Raw genomic sequence first — 26,165 nt, 5'->3', positions numbered from 1 at the left:
TATTTAATGGGGAACAAAATGTCATGCGGGAACATGAAAGCACTTTCATTTGCTCTCCAATGCAGCACATTTGTTTCCCCCAGGTTCTGTGGGCTCATGAGCGGATAATAACTGTATTTAGAAGGTTTCACAAAATGTCTCCTTTTGCCACAAGAGCACTTACAAAGTTCTTTTTAAATTTCACGGATGGTGCAAATCAGAGGTGTCAAATTCATTTTTGTTAAGGGCCACATCGGTGTTATGGTTTCCCTCGTGGGGCCAATAATGACATATACACATAATAAAATTATAAAAAAATAAAATTCACTTTGAAAGTGTGGTTTTAACAAAAGATCATTGCAACATCTCACTGTTATTAAAAGGAAAGACTATTTAGAGTTTTGGCATTTTAAGAAGAACATTGAGTTGACACTCATAACTTTGATTTTGCGGGCCACATAAAATGATGTGGTGGGCCGGATCTGGCCCCCGGGCCTTGACTTTGACACCTGTGGTGTGAATGTTTGGAATTCACATGAATGACTCATTCAATGTCTCAGGATGTATCTTAAAAAAAAATAGTAATTTTAAAAGTAATTTTCCCCATTTTGTGATTAATTACTTTCCATATTTTCATGATAAAATGAAAATTCTCTGAAGCACCAGGACATTTTCCTCTCTAGGCGATGGATTCAAAATGACTCAATAAGCTCACATAGAAAGTCTGAGCTGAATAGCAACACAAATCGCAGCGTGTGCGAGCTCTCTCATTGATCCAATACCGCACCATGGAATGATTTGTCGTTTTCTTGATGGTAGAAGCTGCTGTAGCAATCGGCCAGAAAGGAGGCCATCTTGAGTGTCGTTCATTTCATCTCTGGAATAACATTGATCGGAGACCCTTTTGAGGCTTGCATTTGCTTGAAGAATCAGCAAGCGGCGAGTGGGCACTTCACACGAGGAGATCCGACGGATTTCTTTTTTTCCCCCCGCCTTTGTCATTCTCTCCGGTTAAGATCATTCTCGGGTGCAGTCTGTTCCCATAATAACTCCTGTCATGGCCAACACTTTGTCAGTAATTGATATGTACTCGTGCTTCTGGGTGGGGGCATTTGCATTAAATTGTGATGATAATGACCACGAAAGGCCTGATGCCAGCAGAATGCCAAAGTTAAGATTGATGGCCATTTGAATTAGCCGCAATAAGTCATATATTAAATCGGATCTCACGGGACCGTTGCTCCCCCCCCCCCTGCATTTATTACCTTGTCTTTATGTCGATCGACACAAACTGGCATGTTATAAATATTCTCTACAACACTGCGGTTCCATACCAGGTGATTATTCTCATCCTTGGTGTCTGTCAAGAATGAAATTAAATTTTGAATAATTTGAAAGGACTACAGTCAGAGATGGTGTAGTGATTCCCTTGTATGATTTATTCCCCCAGAGATTGTGTGAATTATTTTGTCTGTCACGATTTTGGAGATTTTTTCTGTGAATTTTGGAAGACAGTGGAAATATTTGTAGTTGCTTTTGAAATGATTATTCATTTTCTTTTGTTTCATCGCTCGTGGTGATTCTTCTCTCCCAATCACATTCCTCCTTAGTCAAATCTTCAACTTTCGAAATATCGATTGCCTGTGGTGATCGACTTCTGTTCTCATGATAAGATAATGAAATCGGGTCTGCTGAAGCTTTGTCTATCCAACTCGGCAACGGAGAATGTTTTCATCAGTCTGGCTTTATTTGTTGTTTGTCTTTGTTTGTGTCTGCTGCTTCCAGACTCCTATTTTTCGATTGATCAAGGTACATTTTTATTCTTAGTAGTTTTCTCAAAGAAAAGAAACCGTTATTTGTTCAACTGGTTTCTCCCAACTGTATTTGAAACAAAAATATTCGGCTGCTCCAACAGTTTTAATGAGTGCATGACATAAATAGTTTGCCAGTTGTATTTGAACTAAAAAGTGATGATTATATGAAAAGGGAAATATGTTGATTGTTTATTATTATGTAAAATATTTTAAGTTAAAAATATCCATAAAACAAATCCAAATAATAATAATAATAAAAAATAATAATATATAAAATAACATAATAATTCAATATTATTTTCATGACGATATATTGAAATGCTGGAATGTTTCACAGCCTTCCATTCTATCTTCCCAATACAAAGTTGTGACAACAAAATTTGTACTTAGTTTTTCATTTCCTCGAACTGGATCTCTCTTTTGATTGAGGATGCCAGATATGTCGTACCTGTCTGAGATTTTTGACTCTACCTTTTCAATCACTGAAAAACGTTTTGGCTGAAATCTAAACATTCCATGGGCTCTTATTTTCTATAGCAAAAAAAAAAAAATCCATCAAGCTCAGTCGTGGAACCATGAAACCCATCACCAGCCTATTTCCCTTCCTCGAGGTTGTTTGTAATCGCAATGCGGGGCCTGTCCCTCCGAGGAACACTCGAAGGTTTTTTTTCAGCTAATGACTGCTGGGGGTCCTCCACTCGGAGCTGTCAGGCAGCATTTGCTTGGAAATTCATATGCGAGGATGAGAAGGAGGGCACGGCATGCTCTATAAATTAGCGGCACACAGACGCAACACTTGCGTGAATAAACTTGGCACGCACGCTCGAATGCGTGCCCAGGCTAACGCGAGACACTTGGAATCTGCTGACTTCTGCTGGGGATATACATGAGATGATTAATGTTCAGAAACAAGAAGCATCCATGCTTCCAGAATCATCTTATTTTCTCCTGTGTCGCTTTTGTTGCCGTGCCGTAAAGTGAAATCTGGAGGCAGTGCATCTCTTTTATTGCGACAGTCTAATTATGAAGTAGCAGCTCCCGACCCAGCGTGGAGGCCGCTCCCTCGTCACCTCGCTAAGGGCCACGCTCTCTAAGGGGAGTCATAGAAAAAGTCATAATCATAACTTGAGTTGAAACTCATTGGGTTTTTTATACGCTCAAGCTTATGTTTTTTCATTGCAGACAAACAGGGAAGTTGAAAATTCAGCTTGAATCTGAACTTGTTTTTATGTCTGTTGGGTTCTTTTTGAGATTTTTGTTGAATTTATTTGATAACTCTCAGTTGTCCCATAACGCATTCACTTATTTATTTATTTTTTACAACCGCAGAATTTCACTTACATGTCCCGCGTCATTGCTATGAGAGGCTGTTGCGTGTTTCCACCATTTTTTTTCCCTCTTCTATTTTCTTAATCTCATGTTCTTGTTTTTCTGGAACGTTCTACACCACCTGCCCCGCGTCTGAAGCTGAAGCATGGTAGTGGGAATGACATGACATGGTAGTTGGGTTTACGAGACGTGCTTGGTGTATTATTAATGGCTTCTCACAAGAGATACAGAAATTGTGTGCAGCAGCGCAGGAGCACAACACCGTTACCGCGTATGCCTCTAGGTGTGAATGATCTTACTAAAATGCAACAATCATTCTCTTGACCTTTCAGGGAAGGGATTGTCCTGTCTTTTCTAATTTACATCAACACTACTGTATGTAAAAAAAAACATTCTTGCTAGAGAAAACCACAAACTGATAGCAGATTAAGGATTAAAAATTAATTAAAAATTGAAGCACCTAATAGATTTTTGGCGCTTGATTGCATTAAGATTTAGTCTTCAAATATCCTGATAATTAATTAGGAAGCAAGGCTAGACGAAACCATATATATATATATATTATTTTTTTAATTTTTAAAAAATTAATTAATTGATTTATTTTTTGTTCTGCTTTGGTTGTTTGAAATCCCGTCTTTGACATGTTATACGTAAATATTTAGCCCGATCCTCAGTTCAAAAAGCCTAACTCTACTGGCTTTGTGCTTATTTTATGTTTGTTTTTTTCCTTCCCTCTCTCTTTATCCAAGGCTCTGTGATGTTCGCTCTCATAGAGACCTTGGACATTGGGAAGCTGGGCAGGTCAGAAATGTACAGTCTGTTATCTCAGTTGTTGCTATGCCTGGCACTTGGTCTCCTAAGACCTTTCAAGTAATAACACACCGGCAAGCAGATGGCTGAGCGGCTTTGTTTGGTTTATTAGGAAGCAATCCATCTTGGCACTGATGCTATTTTAAACTCCAGCATGGCGATGGGCATTCGCCTATATTTCTACTATGGGGGGAAAAAAAATGCTTTATTGTTTACTTTTTAAAAAAAGAAAGACTATTGCATGCGAGGACCGAGGGAATCTATTCACATAAAAGGAGTCAAATCCAGATCCAGGAAGTAGAAATCCTGCCACAATTTGGCTTTAGCCACTGGTGCTTCTACCGTATTTTCCGCACTATAAGGCGCACCAAATTATAAGGCGCACCTTCAATGAATAGCCCCTTTTTAAAACTTTGTCCATATATAAGATATATACGTTTGGTCCGCGGGCCGGACTTTGGACACGCCTGCTGTAGTGGCTCAATATTAGTCCATATGTAAGGCGCACCTGATTATAAGGCGCACTGTTGGCTTTTGAGAAAATTGGAGATTTTTAGGTGCGCCTTATAGTGCGGAAAATACGGTAATTAACCAACACGTAAACAAACAGTAAAGTGGCTTATTCACACACTTTATTACTCGGCTTTCCTCAAAGTCACCCCACAAGTGCACGAAATGAAATTTACCCTGCGACACGTTCTGTAAATTTCTCCATTGTGATGTCCTAACAGAATGAGCCGCAACTTCAAACGAGGCACAGTGGAGTTAGCAAAACTTTTTTCCGGGTAACTAGGCATTTCCACCTGTGTGCCCCCCCCTTCAGATCCATGAAACCAACACGCGTGCGCTTTAACAGACTTGTTTCTTGGCCGAGTACAATCCCAAGCCTTCGGTCATCGTCCATCTGGCTCCATTGTTGATTGCAGACAGCCCGTCTGATGAGCGCGGCTCGCTTGGAGTGGCACAAATAGGGCCCCGTTGCTCCCTTAGGCAAGGCTTTGGCAGGGCTTTTGAGAGGCGCTCGCTCTCGAAAGACCCTCTGAAAGTGAGCACAGTGGTCTCCATGGTTGCCTAATGGCCATGCTGCTTCTCTTCAGAGTTTGTCAGTTGACACGTTCTCATCCTTCTACAGATAAAAGCCTTGGCACACACAAAAAAGGGGAAGCACAGTTTGTCTAGTCGCCCAAATTGTCTGGAGGGATTTGGAAATGACAAGTTTTTATATACGTACATTTATTTAAAAAAAAAGGACACATTCCCGTAAAGTACTTGTCGACTGTCAGTCGAGATGACTCGGTGTGTTGAAATTTGAGACGGCGTATATTGCCGGGTGCAAGACTGCAGCGTTGACGTGTTCAGCTGTGATTGCCTCCGAATTTTTGACAAGGGCACAGCGCTATGCATTTGTCAGCTGGAAAAGCACAGGTGGAAACAACTGACACCGGCACAGGCTCACGTCCATCATTAGTCTAAGTGAGTCAAGCGAGTAAGGGGACACGTTCGGTCATTTTTAAATCGTTTTGGAAATGCTCTCAAATGTGTTAATGGTAATAATTGCTTCTTTGCCTTCATGTGTCCCACAGTCTCTGGCCAGATTTAATTAATTCCCCAAATGATAAAAAGAAAAAAAAAAATGTAATCTTGTCAGAGCAGAAATATGAAGTGAAAGTAAATGGGAACAGATAACATGCTTGACACGTTTACTTTTTGTCTGTTTTAATTACTCCTATGTGTTTGGTTAGTTTTTTTTTTTTTTGGCGTCTTGTGCTGTCTGGCTGAAAACAAAGATTCACTGAATGCACGGCTGCATTTCTGTCAGTTTAACTCACTGTGTTTTTTTTTTTTTTTTGTCCCCTCTACTGGACCTGGTGTCAGGACAAGGATGTCAAACCACAGACTGGTGACAAAGCAAGCTTGTTAAATAAAAAAGAATCCTTTCTCTGGCAACAGGGTTAATGGAGGGTTTAACAAAAGAACATTAGTGGTTCCATTTTTTCATCATGCCTATTTCGCACTGTACTTATATTACAATGAGAAGTTAAAAAGGAATGTAGCAAAGCGATGTTTCTCGTTAACGAGATGCCATTTTCGATACGGTGGTGTTTATCCAGATAGTTTTTGGAGTGTTATCGTATTTTTACACCATTGAGACAAACAGCAGGTGTTGGTTGGTTGGTTGGTCTCCAAATAACTGGCATTCCTCATTGTGGGACAACCACTTTCACTGAGGAATGCTTATGACACATTGTAGCCTTCATTAATTTGCATAAATTACCTTGAGAATGCTTTTGTTGTGAAAATGAAATTCATCTGTCTTCCCATATGGAGCCACATACTTTATAAATGGCACTGGAGTGTGATAACTGCCTTGTTTCATAATAGGCTGTTTTTGGTGTGGCTGTTATCTTCTCTGATGCCTTTCCCAGGAGGATTAATAATGTTTTTTTTTTTTTTTTGCGTTTCAAGTGTGTCACAACCAAGGCTAAATATGATGAATTCTCTATCTTCATTTCCATCTGTGTATTCAGACTGCAGAGCCTACGTTTTACTTGTCATCGGCTACCATGTTGAGTTCCCAGAGGCGAAAACATTCCCGGTTCAGTTGCGAGATATGGTCCTTCCAACATGTCTAAAATCTGCCCCAAAGCATCCCTGACTGGACACGCATCGGCAGTAGTTGCCCCGATTTTCACTCTCTCGGATGGATGTAGCCGAAACACTACCAAGGAAATGCGTTTTTGTCGAGGTTATCTAACGGTCATAGTGTTATTGTTGCTCCATTTCAACAATGAAGACGTAATTCTGCTTGCAATTAAAATATTTACCGTAATTTCTGGACTATAAGCCGCACCTGATTATAAATCGCACCAGCTAAAATTAGAGTAAAATCCTATTTTGTTCATATATAAAATGCCCTGGATTATAAAACGCGGGTTTTTTCATGTTTAATTTCCATATGAAAGAGAATATCCAAAAATGATAAATTATCATATATATCCCTAGATAAGCCACGCTGTAATACGGTAAAATAGAATACGAAAATACGGTAGTTAGTAGTACAGTATACGGGGAAAAAAGGTGAATATACCTTTGGGCTTTTATATTTCTAAGCTCTTCATGGCCTGCCCTAAATAAGTTAATTCAAATGACCCCATGTTGATTGTGTATAACTATATATAAAACACCCCTAAATTATCCATCCTGATGGAGGCCAAGGTCAGGGTTGAAGGAATCCTCTCAATGACAAGTGTTTCAACTGAGATAGAATGTTTGCCCACCAAACAGGAGGGGGTGGGGGGTGGGGGGGGGGGGATTGACAGTTAATCACAAACATATTACACCGCTGGGATGGGCGTAACTCTAGCCTTCCGACGCTAGCTCCCACCTGCCTGTCATGGTGATGACACTGCAGCCTATCAGTGTCTGCCTCAGATTTATCAATCCGGCGGTAGAATGCGGCTTCGTCTCGGCCAAAGCTCGACACCCATCCATCCATCCATCCATCAATCCCCCAAGTTTGTGTGTGACGCAGCGCCGACAGCCTCTTTCTCTTCAAGAGGCTTCCGCCGCATGCCGACGCTATTGTTACTCCGCTCGTTCAATCACTTCCATTGAATAAATTCTGCTTGACGCTACCACTCGACAGTCTGAATCCGCATCGGTGAAAAAAAAATTGTGTTAACTACCACTCCATGTCTTTTGTGAGTGGACAACTTTGTTTATTTTTCGCAGGCGAAGTGCCTAGCGAAGACCGTTCACGCTTCACCGGTTTACATTTCTGACACGAGCGTCAGCCGCGTATGTTTGTGATCAGTGCGGGATTGCGTGGCTGTGTCGAGAAAGAAAAGGGCAGATTGTATATAAGCTTGTTTTGCTTGAATGGCTTATTATGCTGATGTATATATCTCGGCTGACTTTAATATCCTGGGATACATAATGCCTCGAGCTATGCGGCTAAATCACTACAATGTTGACATTGAGTAGAGCTTTACAACCTTTGACTGTATTCCTCAAATATATAATATGACAGGATTTTTTTTTTTTTTTTTCCCACAAGAAATAAGACAAGGGCCAATGCATAGGAAATCATGCAAACGTGTGTATTTGCTAAGGGCCATTCGGTTCTTCTGGTGCTGTGCTCATTAAATTTATGTCAGAACAGATGACCAAAGGATGGCGTGAGTTATTTTGCGACGTTGGCCTCCATCGCTGTTTACCACCGGGGCATGTCGTAGCGGCTGACATGTTAATAGAATCAGTCACTGATAACAGGGCGCTAATGAAAATCTAATCTGAAAACTAGCCTGTCGGTGGGTTGTCTGCTTCTTCTATGTTCGGTGAGAAACATTTCTATCTCAAGTCTCATTAGCTGATATTCATTGCGGTGTCATTCTGAAAAATGTCCCATTTATAGAAGAAGCAAGACTGAGGTTGGATCGGATAGAGATGGCAGATGTTCGCAAATTCTTCCAGGTCAGAAAGGAAATGAATTAACTGTGCTGCTATTGATTAATTCTATTTCATCTTCCATTTGGGGGCTCGAGAGGTGGGACTGAAGAATAGCTCAGGACTAAAGCCAATAGAAAGCTTCAAATACTGAAACCCAGAAGAAAAATGTAAAAAGACTTTTTGTAAAAGAAGGCCACTGACATGCAGGTGTCTTCTCTTTTCTGTCCTGGAAATTCTGCTTTTCAGCTGCAAGGCTCAGCATGTAGGGTAGGAAATCGAATAAACAAATCAGTCATATTCAGACACCGCGACAAAAAACAGCGAGGGTCTTCTTTGTGTATTTCTCAACACATGGTCGAGAGATGACAGAAGAAGCAAGAAAAGACTGAGGAGAAAAATATTACACCATCCAAACAAAGGTAGAGCAGCAACAGGTGCTTGTAAAAACACAATCGAAATAGCGAAAGCGAAATAAAATCGTGGCGGAATAGTCATAATTGTTGCTTTATAAAATAAATTACCTTAAGGACTTGTTGTGAAGTCAGCCATGAATCTTTATGAGATGAGTACCAAAAAAAAAAAAAAAATCACTTCAGGGAAATATGTTTTAATGGGAAATAAATTATTTTCCGATTAATCGATGGAATATCGGGTAGACTAATCGAGTCTAAAAATGTCGGATGGTCACTGCCCAAATTTACAATTAATGCTTCTCCAGAGAATTATCTTGCTGCATTGCTAATATAATTGTTGCGTGTGTTTGGAAGTGACATCATTGCCATCATCTGGCTTTCCAAATTAATTTTTTTTTTTTTACACGTACTTTGCAAGCCCATAAATGAGTTGTTTTGATGTTCCTGTCAGAAAATAATATATATAAAAAAGTATAAAAAAATAATATAAAATATTCCTGATTTTGCAAGGCTGTCATGTAAAAACAGTCCGTTTCTTTTAAAATTTGCATTTATACAAGCAAGAGCATGACAGCTCTGTAAAAGAATCGTTCTCATAGGGTGATTGAGTACAGATGGCAAGGTTCGTGAATTTCAGAGTCAAAAAATATCCTCGTCTCTGTCTACTTATCCAGACTGTGTCTTTGTCAGCTTCCTGACCTTGAGTCTATTCAACAGAGAAATGTCACTCGGGTCTAACATACAGCAGTGTTGCATCACCGTTATCACATCACACTTTCCATTGCATGTTGTCTATTGCGTTCCATGCCGACGCTTTTTGTTCCTGCAAATTGCATTGTCGGTTACCTTAGAGGTTACAACCCGTTGATTATATTTCTCAGTGACCGGCAAAGCCCTGGAGGTGAGCTTATCCTTGTTTTTGTGCGTGCGTACGCATGTCTTAGCGCTAGCAGAGTCACAAAAATAGTCCTTATGTACGTTGACATGCAGTTAGCGCATTGCATTAGGGACAAGTGAAAGTCTCATTTTGCTTCATATTTAATTGAAGTGCATATGGCCTGCTTGTACCGCAATATTGCGGCGTGCAAGTGTCGTGGCCTTGCGACTCTCACAGGACGTAGCAACATCACACCTGGGACACCATTGCAGAATGACATTTTCGTCATCAGCAAGCTGCTCAGTTTTATATATCGATACGGTGATTTTTTTTATTTTTTGAGCATATTACTTGCCAATGCTGTCTTTTAGTATTTATGCCATAATAGATCCAAATATGGAGTGGAATGAAAAGAATTCTCCACATATTTTTCTGAAGCGACATGGTCTAGCTGGCTCTGAAGGACATACGGTGCTGAGTCATGGCTGCTTAAATAAAGCGTACGGTTTATCCCGCCCCCGTGGATGGTTTACATAAATTCCTTTTGTGTAACAGTTGGAATACATTTGCCCATTAAATGAGTGCTAGAAATTTAAGAGGCTTTTAACCCAAGATTAAAATCGGTGCCATTTTGGCAGTTCACCGCCAATAGTGGTCCATAACATATTTTGTATCAATGACTATTTTTGAGCAGAGAAACGAAAATGAGAATAGCCTCGATTCACCTCGTTGTAGGAACTATTTCTTCCATCACATTATTTGACCTGTTGCCCCTTTTTGAACACGTTTTTATTCATTTTTTGCCAGCACAGACGCACAGAGAAATGCTCCTGATTCTCAAAATAAAATAAATTTGTAATATGTTGAATGAAAAGAAAACAAAATTCCATCATTTATCACGTCTCTTAATATTGCGGGTAAAGATTTAATCTCTGTCCCCACTTCCTTCTTCTCACTGAGCTTTTTTATGAAAATGACTTTTTTATGGTCTTCCATGAGCCATATTCTTCCTTTTATTTTAAGGTAATTCGCAAAAAGTTGAAGGTCAATCCCTCCATAAGGAACTTCAATTTTATCACGCGTAACCTTCCTCCTAATAGCGCAAATACACAACACGCTGCAATGAATCCCTTAAAAAAAAAAAAAAAGGTTCTGTTCACCATTGAGCCATAAAGTGCATGAGCCTGTCCTTCATCTGTTGTTTTTTAATTTTAATTTTTATTTTTTAAAATTCCAGTCTGAATTATACTGTGTCCATTCCCCTCAGTCGTGTCTCGTTTTGTCACAAAACCAACAAGGACAAGGTTTGAAAACAAAATCTTTCCTTCCCCCTTGTGCCCACTCATCCTTCCGGGCACATAGGACAGTTGATCGTGAACTGCCTTAGAGGACAATTCAAAAGGTCAGCACAGGCAGTCTGTTGAGAAAGTGCATCTCTTCTCTCTATTTGCAAAGACGACAGCACTCGTCGCCGTGGTCTTATCTCCCTTAAATTGCTGCAAGGCACAGGCGACTCTGACAAAACCACCACTTGTATTAAATTTATTTTCCCACCCTAAAATCAGCCGTCTGCTTCTTTCTCGTACTTTCCTAGCCTTAACACATGAAAAAGTCCCCCGGGGTGTTGGTAATGGTCTCCTCGGTTTGTGCTTAGGGCGGCAAAGCCCCGCCGAGAAACCCATCACCACTCTTTACTAGAAATGAAGGGATACTATAATGTTAAAAGAAAAAATGGTGGAAGTGTTTTTGAGTGTTTTTTAAGTAAAGGAAAAAAAAGGTTAAAAGGGCCCCATGGTGAGAGAGACTAATTTTCTACTCTTTCTTACCTTTAGGTTTGTTTTTGCATTTCATTTACACTATATGAGAAAAGCCAAGCTGTCAACTGAGGACGAGGTGAATAGACGGCTTTAAAATGGTGTTGAATAAATTGTATACAGAGAGAAAATTGCAGCTCTGATAGATCGAATGAGGCCTTTTCCTTCATTCAACGTGCGTGCCATTTGAAAATGATCTTTGGTCAATAAAAAAAAAAAAAAAAATTATATATCACCGGCGGTGGGGTACATTGTTTCAAAGAAAGAAAATGTCAATACAGACTGCGAATGATTTTTTTTTTCTTTGCAATTTAAAGTTCTGCGAGACATTTTGACAATGACGGACGAAATGAAAAGAGATAACAAGCATGACGGTGTATTGTGTCGGCTCGCTGTTTACCACAAAATAGTTGTGGTAAAAACAAGAATTTATTTACAAAATGTAGCCTTGATACCTGTACAACTCTCATTTTTAGTCGCTCACAGTTCTGTTCGATTTTTCTTTTTGCTTCACCAAATGAATATTCCTCTCAGATGTCCAATAATGATAATTAACATTTAAATGCTGACACTCGCGATTTATCTGTACACCATTTCATCCCTAATTTTGAGTCGCTCCAATGAAATTATGTGCGCGTTATATAACCCTGACACACATAAAATTCAGCTAAAAATGATCGCCGTAGTAATACTGTGTTCACAGGAACTTTTTCTTCTACCACGAACTGTCATCTTCATGCAAATTAGAAGTCTGCTTGTCAGTCGATGATAAGTCAAATGAGAGAAATGATACGGCAGTGGAAACGGCATTTGAAATGGCTGAACGCCAACACCGTCATATGGCGGAATGACTTCAGTTGCCAAAACCGCAGCGACAGTTTGTGTGATGTGTTTGAAGCCCTGTGGCACCACCACCACAAACTTCCCTCCAACATCTGAGAACTACAGACACGGCGGAATACATTGACATGCTGCAACCATCCAAAAAGGAGTCAGGGAAGTGCTGCAAGGGCAAGAGTGACTTCTGAAACAAAAACAACCTCCCAAAACGTTAAAAGAAATTGAAAAAATCTCCATCTCACCAATAAAAGACTACTCGACGTGTATCCCGATACTCGAGGTACGATACAATTCAAAAATAGTATATTTGACCGAATCGGTGGCGATAATTTTTCAATCTGATTGTTAAATAATTGCAATTTGATATTTGTATGTAATAGTTCAAGATGGTCGTCATGACGACACGCTTCTGTTGAAGGAATTCAGATAAGCAAGCTGTCGCTCCGTTTAAGCGAGCGAGTGCCTCAAAAGTAAGACCGACATTGTGCGTCATTATGAAAAGTCAATTACGTCGCTCTAATTTCACATTATTGTTTCGTCCCTATTAAAGTTGTTCCCAGGCAAGAGGACGAACACCCTCTCTATAAATGTTTATTACACAACTTCAGACCTGACTGGAATTATGCATGAAATTAGACAAGCTCAAACACTGAAGTAGTTGAAAGAATAACGCGGCTATTTACACACATTAAAGTCTTATCATGAGCCATTGATGTTGTTGATGGCTGACTCGTCTCGTGAAAACTTTTAATGCTCTGTGACACTTTCACGACATAATGAGGCAATTTCCCATCTCTGGGCTGCTCTTCTAACAAGTCTAATTTTGCTCTCAGGCCAATGGCCGCTATTTGAAAAACTTATTTACTGGATATGTGCTGAAGGATATTGCGGGTGGCAGTGAATAAATACTGAGTTAAGAGAACTGCAGCCAACACATGAAAATGGAGTCCAGAAATCTACATGACCTTCTCAGACTATAATATTAGACAGAAGATGTGCCAAGAGCAAACCATAGCTCAATAGAACAGTAATGGCATTGCGAGCATCATCGAGGACACCCCTTGAAGTCAAACACAGCCGTAAATCCCATTAAAGTTTGTATTTGAGATAACTGCGTGGCCTTGGATGTCACAGGGACAAAGCTTTCGTCCCTCACAAGTTTTATTACATTGAAAATACAAGTTTACCATTATGCTCTTCCTTCCTGTGACTTGTCCAAATGTAGCTTTGTCGGGTTTTTTTGCGTTACTGGCCGGAGTTGGTGTCACCTCCAGGTCCAGCAGAACTCTCTATGAATTATGATGTGCTCAATCATTTCTAATCTTGTTACGGATGTTAGTTTGCCCTTGACAGCGGCAAAGAATTGATGGAATGCGACTCTGGTTTTTCTTTGCTCAGTCATGCAGTGAATGCTCGTGTGAGGGCGGTACGCTCGGTTAAATGTTTTATTGTCTTTTGATCGAAATCGCGATTCTCGACAACACGATTACGTTATCGCCGAAGTGCTGTTATTTTGCATCAGATGGACCCTGAATCTGTTGTATCTAAAATTTCACACATACTGTAAATGGTGTCTCCCTCATCTCCCACCAAGATTACCGTATTTTCCGCACTATAAGGCGCACCGGGTTATAAGCCGCACCTTCAATGAATGGCCCATTTTAAAACTTTGTCCATATTTAAGATATATACATTTGGCCCGCGGGCCGGACTTTGGACACGCCTGCTGTAGTGGCTCAATATTGGTCCATATATAAGGCGCACCTGATTATAAGGCGCAATGTCGGCTTTTGAGAAAATTGGAGGTTTTTAGGTGCGCCTTATAGAGCGGAAAATACGGTAAATAGCATAAGCGGCATGCTACTCATTACGGGCGATGCTAACCAATTAGCACCTGCTACGAGTTGCTGTTGACAAACTGGGGCTCTAAAAAATAAACAATGGAAATGCCTTTACAGTTATCATGTGTCTCACATTCAAACCAGTATCAATGGCTATATTTATTTATCAATGGCTTAATTAGGTGAGACAAGACCTTAGGTACTTTCCAAATGACACGAACTAAAATTACACCTAATGAATTATCCATCTTAAATGTGTCACCGTGGACTATCTCACACTGTATCATGATTATAGCACCAAATATATGGCAGACTTCTTTAATTTGTCACAATGTTTAATTCATGAGCTCTTCATACATCACATGCCACCTTATAGAGAACCTCATTAAAATGTGCCATGACTTCACATTCATATTGAATCTCTCTGTGGCTGCTTCATCAATAGTTTTATAGACGCAGCAACGGCATGGTCCACACACAGGTCTTAATAACGTCTCTATACGATATATTACGGAAAAGGCACCTATAGGGTCCAACCGCCGGTGAGAGACAGGGCAGCTGTACAGCTTCGGCCCTTTGCTATGATTTTATGAGTCCCCGGTGAGCCTGCAGGATGCACGATAGGAGACAGGATTGTGAAAGATCTAATTAAACAGAGCAATATGAGAGTGCAGTGATCCCCGGCCCCGGACAAGACACAAATCAGTGGCTGTTGACAGTGGACTGCAGGGCAATTGGGCTTTGCAGTAAAATAAGTACTGTAGCCTCAAGATAACGACCATCCCTTCTTGTCTATGGGCCCCTGTTTAACTTTCTTTACAACTTGGGTGTGATAGGTTGTGAATCTCAATCCTACTGAATGGATTATTGGTGGTTTCTCAAGTTACTTATTGCCTAAATCTGACAAGTAAAAGATTTAGTGTTTTTATAATGGAACATCAGAAAAGTAGCTGTAGGTTATTCACTGTTAAAAGTCATTTGGTTTGGTGCTTTTATCAGCTTTTACTTGTGAGAAGTGAATAACGGTCATCGGGCCACATGGTGCCAACTGTGTGGTCTCGGAGGACTTTTGAGTGACAGAGAACGGCGAGGACTCGGAGTACAATGACGACAGGCCAGCACACAGGAAGGTCTCCGGCATTGTTGTGCTAATCATGTTAACGGACAAAATCTGAAGGCGGGACAGCTGCTAAGAATGAGCAACGGGGGGTTATGTTTGTCCTTATTAGAAAGCGTCCACTGGGGTTACTGTTATATATTTATTTTTCTCCACCAGATCTGTTCTTTCTACGTTCATACAAATGCCGTTCTTACCCAACAGCAACTATTATGTCTTTTTATTCAGCAGGGTATTTTATCAAGCTCCTACACGCTCAGTTGTGATTTGATTGAGAATAACCGACATTTTTTTTATCATGTGGATTTGAACAGCTAAAAATGGTTAAAAGCAGATTTAATCCTTTGTGATATGTGTGCCTTAGTTCACAGAGTGTCTGCTTAACGCAAATCTCTGTAGCATCGCGTACAAGCTCCCAACAGTTATCTCCAAATCAGTTTGAAAAGCTTTTTGAGTTTTTGAGAGAGCGGCAAGACTCTGTGACAACGTCTCATGTGGTGTGAGGCTTATTTGGCTGACATAATGGAGCTAAGCCTCTAATGAGGTTCTCTGTATTAAGTGTTTGAGAACACACATTAACATAACATAATAATTGTAACCACCAATATTTCAATCAAGGGCGCAAATGACTAGAAAGCCAACACAAATTATTAATATGAGAGCATAAATCATTCAATGTTGCTGTGCGGTTTTTAATTCGCCCAGTGTAAATCATTCAGTTCCTGTTTGTCCTTCCTTCCTTCCTTCCCTTCCCTTCCCTTCCCTTCCCTTCCCTTCCCTTCCCTTCCCTTCCCTTCCCTTCCCTTCCCTTCCCTTCCCTTCCCTTCCCTTCCCTTCCCTTCCCTTCCCTTCCCTTCCCTTCCCTTCCCTTCCCTTCCCTTCCCTTCCCTTCCCTTCCCTTCCCTTCCCTTCCCTTCCCTTCCCTTCCCTTCCCTTCCCTTCCCTTCCCTTCCCTTCCCTTCCCTTCCCTTCCCTTCCCTTCCCTTCCCTTCCCTTCCCTTCCCTTCCCTTCCCTTCCCTTCCCTTCCCTTCCCTTCCCTTCCCTTCCCTTCCCTTCCCTTCCCTTCCCTTCCCTTCCCTTCCCTTCCCTTCCCTTCCCTTCCCTTCCCTTCCTTCTTTCCAATAATTCTTCCATCCACCCACCCATCCATCCAATAATTCTTCCATCCACCCACCCATCCAATAATCCGATACATCCGATAAATCCACAAAAGGCATAAACATGTCCAAAATGTATTTTTTTCAGGCTAACGTTTTCATTCTTCATTTTAGGTTCCTACATGTTGGTCAACTCCTCGCAGCACGTAGCGGGCCATTGCGCTCAGCTGCTGCTGCAGAGTCTGAGTGAGAACGACACACACTGCGTCCAGTTTAGCTACTTCCTGTACAGCCGCGATGGCCACAGTCCAGGGAGCCTAAAGGCATATGTGCGTGTCAATGGCGGTCCGTTGGGCAACCCGGTGTGGAACACGTCGGGATCTCACGGGAAACAGTGGCATCAGATGGAGCTGGCTGTCAGCACCTTCTGGCCAAATGAATATCAGGTAAAGATGGCAGTAATTATCCTTGTTCGCTTCCTTGTTGATCAATTACCGTATTTTCCGCACTATAAGGCACACCTAAAAACCTCCTTTTCTCAAAAGCCGACAGTGCGCCTTATAATCCGGTGCGCCTTATATATGGACCAATATGGATTCGTGGATGACTAATTTATTAAAAAGCTTTACGTGTTTATTTTGTGTGTTGTGTGATATTAACGTTTGAGCAACATTGATTTATTGATATAGTGTTATTGTTTTCACTATTTTGAGTGTTACTATATTGTGAGTGCATTAACGTTTGAGCCACGTTGAGTTATTTATTCTATGCGCCTTATAATCCGGTGCACTTTATATATGGACAAAGTTTTAAAATGGGCCATTTATTGAAGGTGCGCTTTATAATCCGGTGCGCCTTATAGTGCGGAAAATACGGTACTTCAATTTTGTCCAATTATGTGTTTTTTGTTACAAAATCCAATTTATTTTTGGATGGTCAGGTCAAGATTTGGGATGAAGCCAATGCTAGCTAGCAATGTGTAATATAACACATGTGTAACTATGCTGCGCGTTCGTTCACTAAGGTGTAAATTTATTTCCTGTAAATTGGCAAGACAGAGATGTTGTGAAAATAAATGCCTGTTTGGTTGCTGTCAATTCTCTTGTGACCAACCTCGCTGGATTCTTCTACCGCTTAATCAGACATTATACAAGGGATTTGAATGGTCCAATAGAGATAACCGTCAAAGATGAAATATATCATCTGGTTTATATGATGTATGCCCGGATGTGTTTATACTCCTAAGAATAAAAAAAAAAGTCACTTATCAAACAGAAATCTCATCACTGTCCTGTAAAAATGTAGGCATTCCGCCAACATTCATTTCAACGCTTTATTTATACTCATATATACGCAACTGTGATTTTCAGTCAGGCCGAATTACTGCCAGCTACAATAATGCTCATCTTGCTTTATAGCCTATTTACTGTATTGATTTATTGACTGGCATCAAATCTGTATAAAAGATTTTCCTGTTTGCAGATGGTTTGTCAGGAGCTTTTAAAGTATATCTATCTTTTGATTCAATTTGATTTTTCTGCAAACTCAGTAGAACTGTCAAAAAGCAATTAAGTTGAGTAGTGTGCATTTTATCATGAACTGTCAGCGGCTGTAACTTAATTGAATTGTGTTCAACCCCACAAGAACTGACCTTCACTTTATAAATAGTAGTTCCTTGTACAAACAGGGGCGAGATTTAGAGTGACTCTTTCCCATTCTGTAGCCTGACAATGAGGTAAAGTGTGTCTCGGGGGAATGGAACAAACATTCTGAAGAAGGCTGTGATGTCCACACAGAAATTCAGAGCGATTTTTAAATTTGAAGTCCCTATCTTAAAAATGTTAAATTTAAAAAGACAGATTTCAGTCAAAGACACACAATGTCATAAGTATTGATGGGCAGACAAGTCCAAAAACTGTGCAATAATTATATTATTAAATAATACTGAGTAACCTCTGGTGTTTATTTTTCCCCCACCCGAGCAATAGATTAGTAAATAGTGAGATAGAATATATTGTGCAAACTGTTAACAGGTCAGATGTCGAGCTTTTGCTGAAATGTCCATGTTTTTGCAGAAACACACGACAGCTCATTACTAACCTTTTTTTAAAAAAAATTTACAAACTCTTTTTACACTTTTTATTTTTATTTTTCATATAATTATATTATTATAATTATATAATAAATATTATATTATATATTTTATAAACAGGGACAGTGCACAAGCTAGTTTTCAGCTGTAGTCCCTGGATACGATGTTGAGGTGCCAACATAAATACTCAAGTAAAAGTAAAAGGTACTCTTAAATTTCATCAAATCTTCTCTGGCAAGTTCAATTCATCCCCAAAGTTGCTTGAGTAAATATATATTGAGTAACCATATCGTGTTGCTACCCATCCGTGGTCCCAAAGGCTCAGTCCAACATGTCTGAACATAATCTGATCAGATTCATGAAGAATAAACAAGAGTACACAAGATACTGTTTGCAAATTACTGAAGGCCAATCAGACGCTATTGATGTTTGTGTTTACGTTAGCTGCTGTGCCTGTATGAAAAAGGATCAGATCAATATTCATCCTTCTATTATTTTAACAGCTTTAAGGTACAAGGGACCTGGAGCCTTTCCAGCCTGACATTAGAGAATGGACAAATTTTGATTCTGTCATAGAATCAGATCAATATTTCATTTCTAAAGTATTATCAATTGGCCATGATAAATTGTGAAATGTACATTATTCAGTGGGGTTGGTGCTTGGCGTGGAAGTACGCCTTGGACGATTTGCTCGCATTTTGCGGAGGCTGACATTTTGAGACTGATAAAACACGCATTCACTTGAATGGACGTGCATGATTTTCATCAGATTTGTTTGTTGTTTTAACGATTGTGATAGGTCAAACAATGGAACACAAATGCCATGAGATGCATATCAATGTGGTTATGACTAAGAATGTGTCTTTGACTATATTTCCAGGATGACACTGACTGGCGGAAATCACAATAAATGTTTTTTTAATTATTTATTTTGGGGAAAATTGCGATATTTGACTGCACCCAAATTTTATTTTCCATTTATTTAAAATTACCACAAAGAATAAATTAACTAAATATTATTTGCAGATAATTATTTTAAGGAGTTTGTGTGTACAAAGGTGTTGCTACTCGATGGCTGCTCCAGTCAGCCTTGTAACTAGTAACTAATTAGTAAAGTGTCAGGGAAATGGCTTTGCCTCTTATTTTAAACAAGCACACACTGCTTAATTTATCTTTTCGTGGCATCAGCAGTCCGACTTGCCCCGTATTTGCAACATAAGGATTTAAATAGCTACCCTATGTAAAAAAAAAAAAAGGGAGTTGAACCGTGTAGTGTCTCGTTGAAGATCGCTTCAGTGAATACAGAGCTGAGTTGTGATCAGTCTTTTGCAAACTGTTATTGTTTTCTCAACATATTAAGGGTGCTCGAAATATGCTGGTTAGAGATGGACCAGTGTCAGCGCTTGTTTAAAAAAAAAAAAGATCCGATACTACAGGCACCGATACCACCAGACATATTCGTTCTGTGGTAATACTTGAAGAACATGGATGACACACTTTTAGGTGTTTTGTACACATGCACCTGATTGGCTGTGAAACTACGTCGAAACAAATATACACTGCTGATTGGCTCTTTTCAGAATCAACAACGCAAGTACTCAAATGCATGTACTTGTTCCTCTGAACGTTTGGCTTTGTACAAGTTGCTCCTCTTATATCGTTATTACCTCTTCTGCGAGTGAGTCAGAATTGTTCTATGGCTGCCAATTGAAAAGAGAATGATTAATATGAGGCGGAGTGAAAGGCTTTCAAGACTGGGCAATTTGCTTTCAGACGCACGCCAAAAACATATTTTTTTCCATCTGGCCTTTGTCTCCAAAGTCTTTGAATGATCGTAAGTTGAATTTCTTCTTTTCTTCAACAGTCATAAGTTTTTAAAAGGATAGATATTTGCCAAGCTCACACTTCTGAAATGTTGCGTAGGCTTGCACAATTTGTAATACATAGCCAAATTATTCATCCCATTACAATTACAATGCAGTCAAAACTTTAGAAAAGGCCAGATGTTGTCACAAAGCTATCAATGGCTTTGCCACCCACACATTTTTGAAATCTTGTATTGCTTTTCATAATTCACATGCTCGAATTTGTGTGTCAGACTGACGCCACGCTGAGAGCGTGTGTGTGTTCGGAGAGACAGAGCGTTCCCTCCCATTAATTTTCCAACGCAGCCTATGTTTCAAGCAGTAAGAAGCTTGTGCTTGAACCGTTTCCATCTGTACAGCCTGACGCACTTGGCTCCAGCACTCTGAATAACCAAACGGTACATTTGATCAAGACACTGCATGCTCGAGTGTATTTCTTGACGCACCCACGATTGAGGAACGGGGATTTTGTCTCTGAGTCTTCTGTTCATGGTCACAGTTTTTGTGGGGCTCGCTTATTCTCGCCGATGAAATTCAAAATTAGTTCTCAAAAAAAAAAAGTGACAGTACAACAAGTGATAAATACAATTTGATTATTTGAAAATTAAACAATCCCTTTACTTAATGACTTCCTGAGATTTGCTCTGATTCAAAATTTTGATTCTCTGATCGCTTTTCCTCGCCGTCTCCAATCCCAAATCGAGTCACCACGGTTCGTGCAGAATCCGATAAATAAGGGAAATAAATGATTTGAAACAGCTTTCTGTAGTTTGGTGCAATTCTCCACTCCTGAAAATGACAACTGTGATGCCCTGGTCGATGCTAAAATAAAATAAATAAAACCCCAGAGTGACTTTTAAAAGCCTCAAACACTATTATTCTGTAGAAAGCATCACAATTTTTCCAAAAACTTTCTATGGCCTCTGAAAGGATACATGTTACCAATCCCTGGGCTTGGAGCCAAAACCGTTTTTATGATTTTTCGCTAAACTGTCTCCGTGGCGTATTCACTGCGGCTTGCAAAACGTTTTAAGTTCTTGCACTCGCTTTGTATTTGTGACAGCGAGAGCACTACCCTTTCATTAAACAAGTACTCTTGCGAAGCAGAGGTGGAAATGGCCGCATCTTATCATTGGCTGCCTGTTAAATTGTCATGTTTTCAATTTTTTAAGTTGTATAACAAGTTGCTGCCTTGTTTCTTGTCTTCGCAGCCTTTTACACTGCACAAAAAAAACTTTGTTGTGTATTTCATGATGCGTTTAAAAAAACTATTTTAATCAGTGGTTATATCTTAAAATGACATTGCAAATTCAGCTTGAATTGCCATCACGATACTTTTCCTGTAATCACGAAATTTAAGACGATTATGACTTGGATTTGATGAATATATAAAAAAAAAAGCTCTGTGTTTCTGTTTCTCTTTAAATTTGTGAAACTGTTCCTAACTTACGTTGCATTGTGCGTGTTAATGCTAGCATGTTAAGATAGTGAAGTTCGCTAAAACAAAGCTCATGCGATATAATCCAGAGCATTTAAATCCTATTTTTAGTTCTATAATAAATTAGTTCGCACTGTAGCATGCGCTCATAACGATAGCAAATAAAATAAAAAAAAATCAGGCTGCACTGTGTAATGTTTTTATAATAGTGTTGGATGGCTTCAACAGCACCTCTACTGGGTGCCAGTAATTACTTAAATAATTGACACGATTGAAACAGTCAATTCTGCACAATTGATTTTTATACCCAAGAATATTATACTCATCTCTCCGTAGATTTGTATAGCCTGGGTCTTTATAAACTTCTCTCGCCTTTTCACTATGCATTATTGATTTCGGTATATTATTCTGGGGGAAATATGAAGCTCACCTTGAAAAGTTTGACCAGAAAATGTATCTGGGATAGCATGCACCCTTTCCCCTCTTTTCCGGCCCCTTCAACTACCAAGAGAATCATCCCATCAAATATTTACAATGTTATCCAGCCCTCCAAGTCTTCCAACTAGACGGGCTGCTTCCATGTTTAAACGTTTCTTCTCCTACTTTATGCTTTACACCGCATATTCTTTTTTTCCACCTGTTGATTGTGGGCTACTTCAATTTCCGAGCACAAACAACGTCTGCTCAGATAAAGGCGTGGTGTAAAAAATATTATCACGAAAGTGCAGCCAGATATATCAGGGAAGCTTTCGTTTACTCGGGTACACGTTGCGTTTATTAGATTCATCCTCGCTGTCCATTTTTTTAAAACCTGTCTTTGGTTTTTCAACTTAACTGCATTTCCTTTTGCCTTGTATTTTAGTTTGATTTTATTCACATTATGTCCACCACAGCAGTTGTTATTTATAAATTAAATTGAATTGATGGAGTTGTAGCATAGCAAATTGTACTGCTGTTTGGAAGTATGATGATAAGAAAGGTAATTAGAGCTACGAACTGGAACCACTTTTTTTTTTTGTTTTCTGATAGCAAAAGGCCATCTGTTCGGGGAAAGGATTTATTTTGTTTAAGTGGACCCATTTGTGTTCTTTGGCTTATCGGGAAACCGTGCACTTACTAATAGCGAGCCGTCATTGTGAGGTGAAGCTGCTATTTGAAGGCGTCTAGGAAAGTCGATGAAATGTTTTTAAAAAGAAAATCACTGGATTCTTGGTTCTACATGACAGCGTAAAAATAATAGAAATACATTGGCTGCGTCTGAAAATATTTCTTTCTCTGTGCTGAGCCTGTGGCTATGAAAAGAGTCTTCAGCAAATACTTTTTTTTTTTTCCTTCAAAAGACTGTTTGCTACTGTCTTCTTACCCTCTGGCATTTTCTGCCTGAGCAGATTGACTTTGGCACCTGACCTTTCGTCTATAATATTTAGTTGACTTAATATTTCTATGGCAGGTCTAATGTCGAGTGAAAGATCTGTCTAAAGTCTTTTTTTTTTTTGGTTTAAACTCCCCTAACCTTGGTGCATTCAAAGTTCTCTTAAAAGCCAATATTACGGGTCAATCTTTCCAAAATGTTATTCACGTCACTCGTTTGTATTTTTGCTTTTTTTGGTCGATGATCTTCAATTTCTCTTAGCCAAGAATGAAAAAGTAAATCAAGTGGCTTTGAATAACAATATGGAAATTTCCTGTTTAATAGCGAAATATTCCGAACAATCAATCTGATATCCGATGCTTTGACTTTAGCTTCAATTAAACATTCTAAACTTTGAAAACTTTTCCCTTCAAGGTGGATGATACATTTAAAAGTTCAATCAAATGAGTTTGGTATCATTATTACAGAATACGCCCATGATAATAAACTTCTTTGTTTTTATTTGACGTTTTAGTGATCGTACTGTATATCCCTGAGCAGATTGAGCTTCAACTTTATGACATATTTTAGCAGGCGACACACACATATGGAGGATAGTTTGCTTGTGTGTGTGTGAGGCCACAGTAAATGCCAAAAGCTAGTGATACCAGCCACAACGTAATCATTCGGTCTGAGGATTATGAGAAGTAATAAGTCAAAGCCAGCCTTTCGATCAAAACGCCTTGGATAGAAAGAAAAAAAAAAACGCCGCCGTCCTTGGCTCTTGAAAAAAAACAAAGATCACCCTCGTGTCTCATAACTCACACTATTATTGAGGACGGTGATTTGATATCGATTGGCTTTCACGTAGCTTATTGTTCCATAGGTTAGTAGCTACAGACGTTTGTCCTCCCTAGCGTCAGCTGCACAATGTGCTGTTACGGCTTTGCTCAGGATGTAAAATGACTCATGCGCCACATTGTGTGCTTGCTGATAAAGCTATTATTTCCCTCGGCCCTGCGGACTCGGGTAAAACTGATCCATCTTTTTTTTTTCTGGCTTGTTTACCTCTCTTATGTTCCTGCTGGCTTGTTTGGGCGGGTCAACAGATGCCCAACAAAGTTTTAATAGTTTGTAATTAATGCCACCGAAAAGGGAGCAGTTGTCCGTTGAAAATGGCGGAATGTAAAAGATGCCTCGGGTGTTATTAAAACCTGCTTTTTTTTTTTTTGCAGGTTCTGATTGAGGCTACGGTTTCCACGGAGCGACAAGGGTACATTGCGATCGATGACGTCATGGTGCTCAACTATCCTTGCTGTAAGTGACACCTCTGACAATAAGTTGCAAATACAAAAAGGGGAGGAGAAGCTGAAGGAGAAAAATAAGAATTTAACGGTTTCCGAGGGGGAGAATGTACTTCAAAGTCGCGTGGAACGTAAATAGGCTGGAGAAAAGTCACGGTCGATCATCGTGGTTATCCCGAGGGATACCGCGACGACGGCTGCTATTAAAAACGTTTTTGAAGGCCTACTGTGAAAGACTTTCATGATCTCTTGTTTGGCTGTCAGAGTCGAGAGCTTCGGGTCATACATCTCCTTTTCAAAGCCTTTGAAGGAATTCATAAAAATGTCTTTCCCCTTATGGCTTTTTGTGTGCCCGAGGTGAGGAAGTAACGGCGCCGGTTTAGTGTGTTGTCATCCCGTGGGGACTTGCGGTGAAACATTTATTCAGACCCTTGAGCACCTGGACGGAGTCTCTCAAGGTCATTGCGGCTCCGAATACCGCTGAAAATCCTCATCAGCTCGTTCGGGGTGAACTGCTCGGAAAGATTTGTGTTGGAAGATTCATTCGGTCATAATTGTAGGTAGCTTGGGTTACACTCTCGCTACATGCTACTACACACACCTAGCTTCCTCTCAGTGAACACAGATGGTCTTTTGAAGGCTCCCACTGTGGCAATTAAACAGTTAAGAATCTCATCAAGACCTGTGCATGCTTCACAATGTGGCGGACATCCAGTAAGCAGGATTTGGCAGCACAAAGTGTGAGTGAGGGATGAAGTAAGTTGAATTCCATGGGAGAAGTTACTTTGGGAAAAAAAAGTTCTGCGTGAATCGCATTTTATATTAATTGTTCTCTGGCAAATGAAGCACTTTTCACTGATTTTTAAAAATACTTTTGTTCAACTGTCTTCGGGTCAATTTTGACTCATTATGTGGAGTTGTAATGATTCATCGTCAATCAGCCTATTTAAAAAAAAAAATTGGTGTATTTATCAGATTTGTAGCAATCAGAGCAAAGCGCAATTAGATCATAGCTGACTAATTTGTTCTAGAAGGGCGACTGATAAACACTTGGACATGATGGGAGCCAAGTCCACTGTGAAACTGTTTTGAATAGGTACGAATACAAATATATCGCAGCGATTTGGTCGTATTTTAAGGAATCGGGTACTTGTGGAGACTGCTGATACCAACAACCGAAACATAAATGGCAAAACAAATCTGACAGTAAATCTTCCTCGGCTGTCGTTGGCACTATACAGTGACAGATTGGTACCGGTAGAGATAAAAAAAAAAAATAATATATATATATACTTGCTTACATACCACACAATATTACCTTTAAATAAGAAAATGTTTTTTCTCAGAAACTCCGATTATTCAGCCTTCCTGTTAAGCTTCTACTGTTTACTCATTAATAGCAGTTGGAGCATTATTTATTCTTAGAATGATGATTGCACTGCGGAAAAATGTTTCAATGGTTAAATTTCCCGATCATCGGTGTATAATAGAAGTATTTTTTTTTTTACATGTAATTGGTCTATAGGGACTTATTCAGAGTTTCCGCCAGATTCTCAAGGTCTCCTTTTCCCAGTATTATTACTTATGTGTTTTCTTTCATTACATATTGTAATTAAACAAGATCAAAACCCATCACCATATCCTTGATGTACTTCAGAGAGCTCACAGTGGTGATTGAGAAACAAACATTAACCTCCCGTCCTTCTACTTCGGCTTGGCTGTAACTCTGCCATC

General features: G+C 39.7%; 1 protein-coding gene across 4 annotated transcripts in view; it reads left to right on the top strand.

Annotated features, from left to right (window-relative positions):
- Window positions 1–26,165, top strand: part of ptprub (protein tyrosine phosphatase receptor type Ub) — a 119,636-nt gene that overhangs the window by 41,620 nt on the left and 51,851 nt on the right. For all 4 annotated transcript variants that reach the window (XM_061288676.1, XM_061288674.1, XM_061288678.1 and 1 more), the window contains 2 exons: window positions 16,556–16,827; window positions 24,363–24,444. In XM_061288676.1, coding sequence (XP_061144660.1) covers window positions 16,556–16,827; window positions 24,363–24,444 — 354 coding nt within the window. The remainder of the gene's footprint in view (window positions 1–16,555; window positions 16,828–24,362; window positions 24,445–26,165) is intronic.

The sequence above is a fragment of the Syngnathus typhle genome, linkage group LG10 (genome assembly GCF_033458585.1).
Source record: "Syngnathus typhle isolate RoL2023-S1 ecotype Sweden linkage group LG10, RoL_Styp_1.0, whole genome shotgun sequence".
In the NCBI taxonomy this organism is placed as follows: Eukaryota; Metazoa; Chordata; class Actinopteri; order Syngnathiformes; family Syngnathidae; genus Syngnathus; species Syngnathus typhle.
This window is presented reverse-complemented; position numbering and strand designations above follow the sequence as displayed.